Below are 15,182 nucleotides of genomic sequence, written 5' to 3'. Positions count from 1 at the left end.
ATTACAGTGTAATGGTGGTAAAAATGACTCATAAGAATATTTATTGTTAAACTAGGAAATATAATTTATTGCATAAAAATTATTTAGTTACAAGTAAGAAGGCTAAACATTTATTTACAGTTGTAGTTGACCGAGCAAATGAAAAAAACCTCTGGAGTAATGGTTATGCCTTCTTCCCTTATAAAACACATTCCTCCCAGAACAAAGGCCCCGATTCTGACTGTGTGAAGAGGTGTCATCTACTGCCCCAAGCCAAAGCAAGCCACAGCCAGGAGGTCTCCTTGTCCCTGTGGCCTGATTGCAAGTGGTTGCAGCAGGAAGCACAGACACTCAAAAGAGCCCTCTGCTCTGCGTCTGTCATGGTTAGTGAAGGGACCAGCTTGTGGGGTTCTCCTTGTTCTCCCCTTGTTCTCCCCTTGTTCTCCCCTACAAGGCTCCTCTCTGGCCTCAGTCTCGCAGGTCTGGCACTCTAGGTTGACACATGAAATGGAGTAACAGCTGAGAGAGGACAGAAAAATACATCACATGACCCATGACTTGGGGGTCACATACTGAAGGACGGTCTCCATTTTGTCTTGAAAGGATTATATGGGAGCGTTGTGCTTGATCGCTTACTCCATCTCTCCATAAAAGCACTGATTTCTGGCAAGAATATACATCCTTTAGCACGCCATACAGGGAACAAAGACATATCCACAGATTTCACACAACATGAACCAAAGCAGGGGAAGCACAAACAATTCCTTATGTACTTGCATAGTACTCACAAAGAGAGGTGATATGTAAGCTGTGTGTACACCCTACACACGCACATACACACACGCACACAGTCTGCTTAAGAAAAGTGTAGAGATACTGCTTGTATTTTGGTTTCTGTGGATTCAGAGAAAGAAACACTTTTTGCTTGTAAAGATCTTAAGACATCTTAATAAAAAGTAAAAAATAGACAGCATTTGAACTTGCTCACAGACCACAACAACATGAATGATTGATAACAAAAAAGACCCTGAAACCTCATTGCAGCTTGAAATATCAGTCCATCATCATTAGCAACAATAAGGACATCGATATAAACAATGGAAACGAGGAAATGGAGACATATCAATTCAAGGCTAGTCGAGGATGACCTGTCACCACCCTGGCGGCAGGAAACATCTGGGAACTTCTGAAGTGTTTTTGAGCAGTAACCACATTGTTTGGCTTCATGGGTCAGAAAATAAAATATATGACAGGAACCAAAACAATATCGGTAATCGGTAATTTAACATGGATGTATCTTGCCACAACTAAAATAGTCTTCGAGTCACAAGAAAAAACGATTTATATCTGAAATTACATACATAGTTCTCAAAGTAGCAAGACCATCTAATTATATATGTTTTTTCTGTATCCACAGTTTTTTTTTTTTACCACAAATGCTTGTCTCTGCCTTCAGTGTCTTGCCTTTCAAGCAGGAGGTGTAATACAACAAGGTTGGAAATGAATCTCAGGAATGAAAAATGCCATGGCCATAACAGCAAGTACAACATGAGAAACAGAGTTCAAAACAAAAACCCATCCACAAATATGGATAATAACTTAAAAAAAGAGTGCGTTCCCTATAGGAAACTTATATAGCATGAGTTTACCAGAAAGCTCTCCTGCGTTGTACTACACTGATTAAAGAAATCATTTTCAGAAAGCAGATGGGGGAGGGTGGCAAACAGAATTGAGTCATCATTGCAGATCGTCAGTAAAAATCAAATGGGTTTCAAATGAAGAGAGGTTAGTGTAAGCCTGATATGTTTCTGATATGTATAGTGACAGGTAAATCATGTCATCCATGCAGTCCTGTTGGCTAAATGGATTCATATTGAACTTGCCACTAGTTCATCTAAGTTACCTGTCTTGCCTGTTTGTGTGTGCATGCATGTAAGTGAGTGTATAGTGTGTGTGTATGCATGTATGTGTCTCTGTTTATGTGTGTGTGCACACACACTAAAGTGTGTATCCTGAGGGAGGTTTAGACGTGTTTCCACTGCTGGTCAGTCACTGGACTATGTGTGTGACGACGGTGTCTTTGAAACATGGATTGGTCACTAGGAAACAAATCCCCTATCAGGAGATGAAGTGAGATGCTGTCGAATCATACATTTTCACACTGAGAGAGAGACAGAGAGGGAAAGAAAGAGAGAGAGAGAGAGAGAGAGACAATGCAAGAAAAGAGTCTGACAGAGGAGAAGACTGGGAGACACAAAGATAGAACTGCTCAACTCAGTGAAATGATATATTTGTTTGCATGTATGTTTGTGTATATGAGTGTATCGGTGTTGCATGTGTGTATGCTTCAGCTTCTCTCAATAACGTCCTGCTTCTCTCTGTTACAGCACATCAGACCATAGCCCACACAGTAGGATGAACATCAGTGTATTTCTTTACAGTGCCAAAGCCCTTCTCGGCTCTTGGCACCAAGCTCTGGGATTCCCAGCATAAAACAGCAATAACCAACAGCAGCCTAGACAGTGTGTCTGATGCAATGGAGCGTGCACTAGGCATCATGTTGACATCCAAGACATGGGTCAGGGAGGAGGTTAACCCCCAAAGGATAATGATAGGAGGGGGGTCTGCCCACAGGAGATGCTCCCTCCCTCTGTGACGGGACCCAGGCAAGTAAACGGCAAGTCTCTTTAAGGTGACAATTTTCTTTCTTTTTTTTCAATCCTGCTTATTTTGTTTTGCTCCTCCCTCCTTTCCCAAACACACACATACACCCCGCGGTATTGGCAAATCAGCAGTCCCCATCCGTTGTCATGACAACCAAGACCTCGCTTTTGCCCATGTCTTCCAGAGCAGTCGCCAGGGAAACCAGGTCTGCGTCACCTTGGTGACAGGCTTCCCACAGGTCGAGGAGCACACCTGTGGGGCTGGGTTTTGTTGCAAAGTAGTTCAGGTACCTGACGGACAAAGGTGAGAGCGAGAGAGAGAGAGAGAGAGAGATTAGATGAGAGTTGCACCATAATAGATAATACTGTATGACTCACAACAACCTGTCAGACCTAATGAAGATTCCCGCTAGTTAGAGGAGAAACAGATGTTCCCTTACAAACACACACACACACACACACACAAACACACACACACACACACACACACACACACACACACACACACACTTCCAACCCACCTGTCAAAGCCAAGGCTGTGCGCTAGCAGTCTCCAGTCACAGCCACGTGCGCTGGGGGCATCGAGGCTGGCACAGATCTTCTGGCGGATGGAGGCAGGCAGGCGGAAGGCATATGAGCCCACCTGAGAGGAGGGCAGGCAGGTGCTGCCCGAGGGCAGCGGCGAATGGGGTGGCAGCGTCTGTGGAGGACACCAAGGTCAAAGTTAATTAGATCAGCAGTTGCAAATGTGCATCAAATTTATGATCATTCTATTAGTGACCTAAATTGTGTACAACATAATATAACTATGATTTTAATAGTCCAGCCCTGTGTATCACCATATACCAGTTCTAGGCTATGTGGTGTAGTTCCTTTTGTTAAATGCTGCAAGTATATTGTGTATCATACACCTAAATCCCCATGCCTCACTGAAGCATGACATGGACCTATAGCACACAAAAAATACTCCAACATGATGTAGAAAGACCGTGATGTCAGTATGTAACAGCACAGTCAAGGTCATCACATCACAGGTCTGCTTCACAGACAGAGACGCTGAAAGAGTGAACGAGAAAGTGTGTGACCGGGGGAGCGGTAGAGCCGCGTGGAGAGACCCTACCTCCTGAATGTCAGTGTGCAGCTGGAATATCTGTCCCTCGCCCTCCACCTGTCGCACGCAGATCTTGCAGGTGAGCTGCGAGACGGCCAGACTGCCACGCTCCAGACTGAAGGTGCAGTGCAGCGGCCTCTGGCTGCCACTCCAGATGTGATAGAAGGGGATCTCCTGGAGGAGGAGAAGCACACGCATGAATAATAATGTACTCAGGTATGTAACATTCATTTAATATATGAGTGTTGTAATTGGAAAAGCAATACACAGAGACATGCATATTCAGGGTAGAGTCCCTTATTTGTTTTTGGTTTCATGAAAGGTTTCTGACATTTCAATATTTGAGCTCAGCAGTCACCTTTCCCTTCTAAGACTGGCAGGACCACTGACCTGATACTTGGCGAGCAGCTTGCTTCTCCAGTGGGAGTGTGGGATGTCATGGATGGACAGACGGAGGTTGTGGTAGCTGTCCTTGAACAGGAGGGGCTTGGGATCCTCCAGCAGAACCCCACCTAGGCTACGCTCGACCTCTAGAACCTCCTGTACAACACGCGCACACACACACAAACACACACCGACAAAACACATTTATATCAGCAGGACTTTTAAGGAAATTAATTGAAACCAAATGTAAAATCTGACTGAAATGTCACGAGAGAGTGCACATCATCTGTTGTAACATCTGTAGTGTGGGACCCTGTGTGTTGATGGACAGACAGATATGCAGTCAGGCAGTTTAACAGACCTTGAGGGCGTGCGGCGTGTCCTGTATGCAGTAGACCCTCAGGCTGTAGTCCAGGGAGAGGCAGGGGGCACGCGGGGCGAACAGGGCTAGCTGCAGCCTCTTGCAGGCAGGGTGCGGGGGAGCCGACTGGCCCACCAGGCCGTAGGTGCCCAGTTGCTCCATCAGCACGTGGCAGCTCTGCTCCTCCAGCTGCAGGTAGCAGGGCGTCGACAGGCTCTCCTCGCCCACCGTTAGCACCTCCTGCAGGCACAGAGTGGAATTACATACAAAGAACTCAGTGCATGGCATGGATGTATACCAATACCAATCTAAATAGATATACTGTATCAATAGATCTCTTATCTGCTAAATGACTCATATGTAACACATTACTATCATTTCTCAACTATTAGCCGAGGTTTATACATTGATTTTGCAAAATTTCTTCAGCTATGAGGTTAATACACGGGAGCAGGTAATATGGTATTAATGGATTCTGTGGACTCTTTATCTGATACTACTCACTAGAATCACCATGTTCCAAAGGTGAAATGGTAAAACTGATTAATTGTCCAAATGGAAGAGCCTCTATAAACTGTAGTGTAGGTGGATGAGCTAAAGTGAATTTGTTTGCAGTATTGACTGGAGGTGGAGATCTTGCTATCTCACCTCTCCCCCCAGGTGTCTCCGAGCACTCTCATCCTCTCAGACCTCTCCACCTTCCCCCACTTAACCAATTTCTCCATCATAATCATCATGCTTTCTCTCTCTCTCTCCCTCTCTCTCTCACACTCATGCTGTTTGGAGTCCATAGAGCACATCTCCCCATTGCACTCGTTTATGTAATACACCATTGCCCAGTTTTCTTCCCCTTTACCTCCTCTCCTGTTACACTGCCCGCTGACACATTTCTTTATATTCTACCACTCACTCTCTTTCCCACAACACCCCCCCCCTCTCTCTCTGGGGTTTGACTTTCACAGGCCCTGCTCTTGCTCTTTCTTGCTCTCTGTGGCTTTCGTCTCTTTCACGCTCAGCATGCTTTTTCTCTTTCCATCTGTCAGTCTCTCTCTCTCCCTATCTCTTCCTATCTCTCTCTTTCTCTCTCTCTTTATCTCACTTTTCCCTCTCTCCATCTTTCTCTCCTCTGTTTGGCTATCTCTCCCTTCCCTCCTCTCCCCCTGCTGGCCCCAGGTCTCTCACCTCCCATGCTCCCTGGTGGCTCTGGCTCTTGAGGGTGAGGCTCCAGTCGGGTGAGTCCAGCAGGGCGCAGTGGGGCAGCGTGAGCACCACGGGCCGGCCCAGCACCATGCCCGACGGGCCGCAGCTCACCACGGGGCTCAGCACCGTCTGACTGCCCTCCGACGGCAGCCTGGTGTCCAGCCGCGTGAGACACACACACACACACACACACACACACACACACACACACACACACCAACAAACACATACACACATACACATGCACAAATGAGACACAAATTCACACAAATGACACACACACACACACACACACACAGTCAAGACAGAGAGAAAGACATCTACAGTCAGCAACAGCAACAACATTCAATCCATTTATTTTTTTATTAAAACCCCTTCAAATTGCAAAAGGAATCCCCAAGGGAAGCTCCGCAGGTCTAAATGCAAAACCCCTTCACCATGTTGCGTTTTTTCAGTCGTAAATAAAAGTACGGAATGTCTGCCAAAATAAACATGATCACTGCGCACAGAAGCAGTAACTCCACAGTGGAGTGTGAGGACTGCCGGATGTGTGTTTGAGATGAGCCGTCCCCCAACTCCTGTGATTCAGCAGCCAGTGAAGAAGCCGGGCCTCAGAAACACTTGCCACAACAACAGTTGAAATGGAGGATGAAACAAACAGATCCAGCCCCCAAAGCGAAGGCGACAGCTTACAGCGTTTGTGTTTCCAAGCCTCACCGAGGGTTAGGCTCCGGCTTTTGATGTTCCTATTTAAACTCACCCTCAACTCCCCCAACCCCTCCTCCTCCTCCTCCTCCTCCTCCTCCTCGCTATGATTCATACTCGCTTATTGCTTCCACGGCGACAGGGCCTCTCCGAGGCAAGGGAAGCGTGCTTTTCAAGACACAACACTCAACGAGAATTTGAAAAACTGACATTAGACATAAGGATTTACGTCTGTGTCACAGCGTGCGCGCACCGGAGCGTGAAGACTCGAGATACCAAATCCTTCACGACTGCCCTCCTCTTTTGAACACAGAATAACAGTTAGGGGCAGAAAAGACTTGCCTGCTCGCTGTGGCTTGAATAGTCTGATGAGAGAGAGAGAGAGTTTGACTTACGTAGTTTTCTCCCATTTGTTGATGATCAGGTACATCTCGTAGAACTTGCCCTGCGGGATGGTCCCAGGTGGGACCAGGAGACTCACTCCTACGGAGAAAAAGCGATAGAAGAAAAGAAGGGAGAGAAAGAAAGAGAGAAAGGGGAGGGGGGAAGTGGATAGTTTTGGATGTGGGGTGTAAATTGTCTCATCTTTGCTTGGTGAGCACGGCCTAATTAAACGTGACACCTGGGTTGGAAAAGCTGTACAAAGCTGTATATATAGATATAGACGTGTGTGTGTGTGTGTGTGTGTGTAAGTACGAATATGTGTGTGCTGTGTATTCAATTCACACATATAGGCGAGAACGCTCAGCCGTAATGTGTACTGTGTGAACACATGGAAGTATAAGCACACACACACACACACACAAACACACCTTTAATTAGTGTCTCTAAAAGTGTACGTGTGCAGGTCGTCACGTGAGCCTGTGCACAGCCAGGTTCGTGTCCCCCACTCACCTGTGTTGGGGATGGTGAGGCGTCCGCCCAGGCAGCCGAGCGTGGCGCTGGCGCTGTGTCCCGGCTCGCGGGGCAGCGTGTGCCCGTAGTGATCTCCGCCACCGCGCATGCCCCCCATGGTGCCCACCATCTTCAGGCTCATGATCTCGCCGTCGCTACCGCCGCCTCCTGACGAGGGCAGCTCCAGCGAGGACATGGTGGACGAGTTGTACAGCTTGATCTTGAGCGTGGGCATGGGGTCCAGCAGTGGAGAGGTGGTCATGGGGATCTTGTGGGGTGAGTCCAGGGTGCTCTGCTGCAGCGAGTAGAGGGGCCCGCGGATGGTGCCCGCCGTGGCTGTCAGGTCTGGGGGCATGGAGGGGTGCAGTAGGTGAGGGTTGTCTGTGGGGGAGAGGTGGTCAGGGGAGAGAAAACATGGCTACGGTTATGGTTATGCTTACTGAGCAGACGCCTTTGTTTTGAAGCGACTTCTATTACAGCATCACAATAACAATGAACAATAACAGTAAATGATTAATATACAACATATAGAATTATATATATCCATTGTTATATTATGTATATGTATCACGTTTTAGAACATAACTAGATAGTAGTCAAAGATAATGTGTCCAGTAAGCAGAAAATTTGTTTGTTACTTTCTTTATTTACAAATACAAAGGTTTAATGAATAGGAAAAACAGAAAACACTGGATGAAACACTGTCGCAGGAAAATTATTTAATGGGTGGTGCTCCTACTGTGAGTGGCCACAAAAACAGCTCAGGATTAAAGAGCATGGCAGCAATGGATAAAATAAAACTAATGAGGAGAGAGAGAGAGAGAGAGAGAGAGAGAGGAGAGAGAGAGAGATTGCAAGAAAGCAACCGAAACAGAAAGAGAGCAACAAAGAAATGTGAGAAAGAGAGAGACAGACAAAGAGAGAAAAAGACTTGAGCTAAAATAAACTGACAGAAGTGCTGAGGGGAGGAATAAAAGAATGGAAATAAATAAGACAAGGTGATGCTACTGCAGAATGGTTATCAGGCGTGACATGGGCAGTTGCCCCGGGCGATGTGAGGTGGGGTTTGGTCTGGTCACCTTGACGAGGAGGCTTGTAGTTGCCGGGGTGGAAGGCAGCGGTGAGGGCGGACGAGGAGTCGGTGATGTCGACGTGGAGATGGCGGCAGTGGCGGCGGTATGCCAGCACGCCTACACACAGCACCAGCAGCACGCACAGCAGCAGCGCTCCCACCAGGCCTGCATACACCGCCACGCTGGAGCCGGCGCCTAGAGCTGACACAGGAGACAGGACACCGTTACACTCCACATCATTAACCCCCCCCCTCTCCCTCCTCTCTCTCTCTCTCTCACACACACATTTGAATGTCTTTATTTGGATCTGAAAGGCAAGCAAGGAAAATAACATCCAAATACTCATTAACAAGATGACAGGTACATGACTTACATACACACACACACACACACTATCCATACACAAAAAAACACAAATAATGCACACCTATATTCATGAACACACACAAACACAGGTAGCACAGGTTAACATGATACATTGATTTTTTTAAACACAGACATGAAACACTGATTTTTAAGACCTTACTATTTCTATAACACAAACAACAAAAAAGAACATATGCATGATATGCATAATTACACAGAGGACCCTGACATATGCCCACACATACATTAGTGGGCAAATGTGTGAGCATTCACACATTTGCATAGACAAGAAGACAGGGAGAAACACACAAGCAAGAATATGATGACAGACTAAATCAAACACTGCAAGACTGCCACTACCATTTCATGTACAGGGATATATGCTTGGTGACAATAAGGAAAGACAAAAGGGTAGATAGAGTGAAAGCCCATCACCCCTTATTGGCTCCCTGAGCAATATGATCACATTCTCTAAACACTGTCTCCACTCACACAACAGCTCATGACTTACTATAACTCAGATCAGTTTCTTTCACAGCTTTGTTACCACTTACTGTTTTCAACCGGGGCTACTACTATTTGCTTGTGCCGACTAAATTTACATTGAAGCGCGTTTTGAGTTGTGGGCTGCAGTTCGACTCCTTAACAGCAGGAGGGAGCTGTTATCCTGTTTGAGCAGTGAGGTCTCCTGTTATAACCTCAGCTGCTCCTGGTGCTCAGTGCCCTGGCCTGAGTGTGTGCTGTTCTCTGACTCGCCCTGCCCCATCTAGCAGCATGATAGCTACACCCTCTCCACAGGCCAGCGCTGACCACGTGGATGTGTGTGAGAGAGAGCGATAGTTTTCATCAGAGCCATTTATATGGCTCTGGTTTTCATGTATGTGTGTGTGTGTGTGTGTGTGTGTGGCGGGGGGGATGAGAACAGAAAAAAGAGAGACAGAAAGGAAGGAAACACAAGGAGAGAGAGAGAGAGAAATACAGTGCAAAAAACCCCAAAAGGGTGAAAGAGGTAGAAAATGGGAGAGGGAGAGAAAGCGAGAGAAGGAGAGAGAGAGTATGAAAAAGTAGAGGGCCGTGTAAAGAAAAGTAGAGCGGACTTAAGGAGAGCAGAAGCAGAGAGAGCGGGATGGGCGAGATCAGATGAGACGGGAGGTCTGGGCTGGGGAGGAGCGGAGCGAAATCAGAGCAGGCAGCGGCGCAACGCCAGGCCCCGCAAATTAGAGGAGAGGAGCTCTTCCACAGAGGAGAGCAGGCTAGGAAATCACTGGGCGAAAAAAAGAAGAGACAGAGAGACCGAAAAAAGAAAGACACAGAAAGGAAGCGCAGATGGAGGAAGAATAGAAAGGGAAATTGGGAGCGAGAAGCTCAGGGCCTTGGCGAACTCACGTGGCCCGACGTGAGCGGAGTCGACAGACTTCTGCACACATTACCGCTGAACAGAACGAGGAGACATTAGGCCTAGGCCCCCCCCCCCCTCCACCTGCTCCCACTACCATTGTCACTATGATCGCATCGCCCTGTGAGAACCCTTCAGCTGTAAACTACACTATTGATCGCTGATAGCCACAATCCCGCCACAACATCCAGCCATTATCTCCCAGCACGTCGCCAACGACTACCACAACACTTCGATGGGAAGACATAGTTCTATAAAGCCTCTCAGACTGGGCTTATTTATTTTTAATGTTGGAGTCGTTTCTGCAGCGCTGGCGGATTCCAAAGCTTCTCCTCCCAAAAAAATCCTGCTGATTATGAAAGTGTTTAGGTTTTCATATTTCTTGCCATAACTCGATTATTTATGCAACCACATGTTCCCCCGGTTCCATTAATTAGAGCCAATCATTGTTTTGAATGTGCAATCTAAACAGTATGAGGAATCGTTTCCATGGTGAAGAGAGAGAGAGTGATAGAGACAGAAAGAGAAAGGGAGAGAGAGAGAGAGAGAGAGAGAGAGAGAGAGAGAGAGAGAGAGAGAGCAAGCAAGAGAGGTGAGTGTGAAGGCAGGGCTGTAAACATCACAAGGGACACTTAAAGGATTACTCTCCAAACAAGGTTGGACAAGCAGGTGAGGTGTGTGGCCCCTTGTGAGGAGATTAGAAGGGGCATGAAAGCATGGGCACACATGAGGGTCTGACTGCATGACACGCACGCACACACACACACACACACACGCACACACACACTCTGCCTGCATGTATGTGTGGGACTCAGTCACATAGAAGGTGGACAATGGAAGCTTCCCACACAGACTCACACACACACAGACTCACACACACACACACACAAAGCACACAGATGTTTATGTATAAGTGAACTTACGATGGCTGGCATGTTCAATAGAAACCTTTTTATCTGTTAGAGAGAAACAGAAAGAAAAACAACACAAAGAAACAGAAGAAAAAATGTAAAATGGTTGACACACCCAGTACAAATGAGTGATAAAATGATCTTCAGAATGAACATAATGAAACTGCACAAATGCACAAAGCAGACCAATCTGACTCCAGCCCAGTCCAATCTCTCAACACTTGGAGCTGGGATACCAAAAACAAACAAAAGACAAAGAGCGAGAGAGGGAGGGAGAGAGAGAGGGAGGGAGAGAGGGAGAGAGGGAGGGAGAGAGAGAGAGGGAGCGGGGAAGAAAGAAAGTAAAGTAGGCTGAAGTAAAACAGCTGGAATAAATAAATAAATGACGTGGAGTAAAGCAGCGCTTCCAGAATGCCGTGCTGCATCCCCGGGTGAATTATTCATGGCTCAATCCGAGGCGGCCTCTCGGCTCGTGGCTCTCACGGCCTGCTGACTGACTCCAGTCCTGCTCCTCTGCCCAGCCCACACGCTCACAACTGGACATGCACATCAGGCGGCCGGCGGCAACAGACAGATGCTAAACTCTCCTACTGATAACACATTAGCCTAATAATGACCGTGTGTGTGTGTGTGTGTGTGTGTGTGTGTGTGAGAGTGAGTGAGTGTGTGTCTGCGTCTGTGTGTGTGTGTGTGTGGGAGAGAAAGAGGTAATACTTTATGCTACCTGTAAAAAGTATGACTAGGCAGTATGGTGACAAAGTAAGATGAGTGTAAGGTGTGTGCTTTATCTGTAAGAGGGCTTAATGTTTCTATGTGTGTTGTGTGTGTGTGTGTGTATGTGCATTTCTGACTGCGTTCAGAGTGAGATTATGCGGTGCTGTCAGCTGCGTTCTTGCCGAGTCGGTGCGTGCTGCACATCCGCGTGTCGGAGTGAATCTGCCTCACACTGATGTGCTCCCCCTTCTCTCCTTTCTCCTCCCCTCCTCCTCTCATCCCTCCTCTCATCCCTCCTCCCCTCCTCCTCTCATCCCTCCTCTCCTCCTCTCATCCCTCCTCCCCTCCTCTCCTCCTCCTCCCCTCCCCTCCTCTGTACACTCTCCTCTCTCCCACAGAGCTCCTCTGCTTGCTCGTGTTGATTGCGCTTATCTTCGTGACTTGCTGCCTCCTGCCCAGTCTAACCCCACACATCCACAAACGCTCATCTCTCTCCTGCTGTCTCTTTCTCTCTCTCTCTCTCTCTCTCTCTCTCTCTCTCTCTCTCTCTCTCTCTCTCTCTCTCTCTCTCTCTCTCTCTCTCTCTCTCTGTTTCTGCTCCTCCATCTGTGCTGGAGAGGCAGTCTGACCCCTGGGTCTGTGGGCTCACCTCACGCCAGGCCACGGGGCCAATGCAGCTGACACTCCACTCACAAGTGTGTGTGAATGAGTGATTGTGTGTGTGTGTGTGTGTGTGTGTGTGTATTTAAGTTTGTATGTTGTTGTGCATTTGTTCCTGTGTTACAGATTGGGCCTGTATCACAGATTTGACTGTCTCCTCAGTTGACTCTTCTCCCTCTTTCTCTCTCTCTCGCTCGCTCTCTCTCTGTGACTAAGAATGATGTGACTCAGGCAGTGAGGACCTGTGTGCCAGTCTACGTGCACCTTCCTCTCTGGGCCTGACAGGAGGCACTGAGTCTCCGAGCCTGCCGTCACCTCGGAACATCCATCTCTCAAAGACACATTTTGGACAGGTACATGTCTCATGGACTCTCCTGTCCTGACTTGCTCTCTCTGGACAGGTCACACACACACCAAAGTCCCTCGTCCCCTCGCCTCATATCAACAGTCTCAGAGCCGTACCTCTTCATCTTATTTGACTCAGTACCTCAGGCACTGACAGAACCCCCTTCCGTCATGTCACGTGTAGCTCTCCCCTTTTGTAGGTCACATAATGGATAGTCCCTGCCCTCGCCTGTGTAAGGGTTGTTGATCGTCCCCTCTGTTTACAGAATCATGTGACATGTTTCAGCCTTTAACTGGGTCATGTGATAAAGCCCCGGCCTCTATGCCCACATCACATGACACATGTCCGCTTCCCTATCTCCCCGCGTTGGGCGGTAGAGCATGTGTGTGTGTATCAAAGTGTGCTTGTGTGATTGTGTGTGTGTGTTACTTGGTGTGTGTGTGTTACTTGGTGGTTACTTTGACTTACTCCATGCACACAGAGTGTGTGTCAATACAGAGTATATGTTTGTGTGTATTTAAGTGTGTGTGTGTGTGTGTGTGTGTGTGTGTGTGTGTGTGTGTGGTTGGGTGGTGGTCTTGACTTACTCCGCACACACAGCCCCTCGGTGCAGTTCTTGCTCTCCATCATGCTGCCCACACAGTGACGTCCACCGTTACGAGGCGCCGGCGCCTGGCACTCACGGCTGCGCCAGTGGGTACACTCTGTGCCGCATGCTGACCACTTTGACCACTCCGTCCAGCCTCCGTCCACTGCAGAGAGGGGATCACACACACACACACACACACACACAGCGAAGATAACGCATGCGTTCACAGCGAGGCTGCTGTGCGGCTTCCAGAACCTTCTCGAGTGTGAAGACAATGGGAATGTGTTTTGGGCGCTTAATTTTGCAATAATTGCTTAAAAATGCAATGGAGCAGGAAGGGTACAGGAGGGCTGCTCTTGAACATGCAGCAGTAATGAGTTGAAGCAAATGCAAAATGTATCCATGTGGAACTGAAGAAAGTCATATAACCAGCTGGACATTGTTTTTTCTCTCTCCCTCTCTCTCTCTCTCTCTCTCTTTCTCTCTCTCTCTCTCTCCAGTGTGCTCCACATTGCTTGGTCATGTTGTTCAGGTAAGGGATGATATGGTGTTTTTCGTCCTCTGTCTCTCACCTGGACAGAGAGTGGTGCAGGTGACTCGTTGGAAGGGTGGGCCCTCGCAGAAGGCCCCTCCGTTGAGCGGCGCCGGATTGGTGCAGCTGCGTGTCCGTCTCTGCCAGCCACGTCCGCACTTGGCGTTACACTCTGACCACTCGGTCCAGGAGGACCAGCCGCCACTCACTGAGACAGGGGACAGCGGGAGGGGAACAGAGAAAGTCACAAAAGTGCACACACACATGCACATGCACGCACACACACATACAAACACACATGCACACGCACACACACACACACACACACACACACACACACACACACACACTGTCACTAGTGATGACGGTATAACTGCGAGATTCGTGTCTGGCCAGCGGGTAAGTTGTTCACGACTGGTTTGATTGAGATCTACTTCATGACAGGTGCTGCCATGTACAGAGCAGACATTTCATGTGAAATAACTGTGACTGTTTCAGGTGACTTGTGATTGGTGGCGTTGCCCGAGTTCGCCTGGAGGATGGACGTTTGATAGGCTCGATTTTGTGTGCACCTGCACGAGATTGATTACCGTAAACAATGAGGGTGGCAGTGCTGCTGCGTCGCTTAGCAACCACATTCCGTGCCACACAGGTGTAGTTGGCTGTGTCAGAGAGGCGCGCTTGCTTGATGATGAGGTCATGGTCAACGGTCATCAGGAAGTTTGAGTCCTGCGACGGGTCAATCAGTTCCTCATTCTTCAACCAGTCCACCTGCAAACCAGGACAGAACTCTGGTTAATTACCCCACTAAAAACTCAGTGCAATCTTTAGCACAATGTCTCAATGCTGTCTTACTGCTACAACGGTATCTCAATCCTGATACTATACAATTCCCAAAATGTTAGGGTCTGGTGTAAACTACCCACTAAAAACTATCTCAATTCATGATGCTACACAACTCCAAAGGTATAGGCTCAATCCTGACTCTACTATACATACTACTTTGTAAAAAACTTTAAATAACAGCACTTTAGATAACAGCATCAGCCTCCCCATACTTGTTTGTCCTCTCTCTCCTTGTACTTGGAGCATATGCCTCCATTAGCCGCATAGGCTTTTGGGACTATTTATTCTGGTCATTAGCGCCCAGCTCAACACTGAGCTCAACTGAGCACAGCTTTGGCTCTCGCTGGAGAACACACATAGGAGGAGGATGTCGCAGTATGTATGTGTGTGTTAGTGTGTGTGTGTATGTGTGTGTGTGTGTGTCTGTGTGTGTGACTCGTACCTCGGCAGGG

The 15,182-nt window shown here is 47.9% G+C and overlaps 1 protein-coding gene across 2 annotated transcripts in view; it reads right to left on the bottom strand.

Moving 5' to 3' along the window:
* Positions 1–545: 545 nt before the first annotated feature.
* Positions 546–15,182, bottom strand: part of unc5b (unc-5 netrin receptor B) — a 57,308-nt gene continuing 42,671 nt past the window's right edge. Inside the window, exons 4-17 of one of the 2 annotated variants that reach the window (XM_048270200.1) lie at positions 15,173–15,182; positions 14,475–14,655; positions 13,925–14,092; positions 13,351–13,515; positions 11,056–11,088; positions 8,377–8,571; positions 7,298–7,678; positions 6,799–6,886; positions 5,681–5,849; positions 4,499–4,738; positions 4,144–4,293; positions 3,763–3,927; positions 3,164–3,342; positions 546–2,933 (exon numbers count right to left, since the gene is read on the bottom strand). The exon at positions 15,173–15,182 is cut by the window's right edge and continues 94 nt beyond it. In XM_048270200.1, the coding sequence (XP_048126157.1) occupies positions 2,768–2,933; positions 3,164–3,342; positions 3,763–3,927; positions 4,144–4,293; positions 4,499–4,738; positions 5,681–5,849; positions 6,799–6,886; positions 7,298–7,678; positions 8,377–8,571; positions 11,056–11,088; positions 13,351–13,515; positions 13,925–14,092; positions 14,475–14,655; positions 15,173–15,182 (2,290 nt within the window). In that variant the 3' untranslated portion in view covers positions 546–2,767. The remainder of the gene's footprint in view (positions 2,934–3,163; positions 3,343–3,762; positions 3,928–4,143; positions 4,294–4,498; positions 4,739–5,680; positions 5,850–6,798; positions 6,887–7,297; positions 7,679–8,376; positions 8,572–11,055; positions 11,089–13,350; positions 13,516–13,924; positions 14,093–14,474; positions 14,656–15,172) is intronic. The other variant, XM_048270201.1, reaches the window with a different exon arrangement.

This window comes from Alosa alosa, chromosome 18 (assembly GCF_017589495.1).
Source record: "Alosa alosa isolate M-15738 ecotype Scorff River chromosome 18, AALO_Geno_1.1, whole genome shotgun sequence".
Classification (NCBI taxonomy): domain Eukaryota; kingdom Metazoa; phylum Chordata; class Actinopteri; order Clupeiformes; family Clupeidae; genus Alosa; species Alosa alosa.
This window is presented reverse-complemented; position numbering and strand designations above follow the sequence as displayed.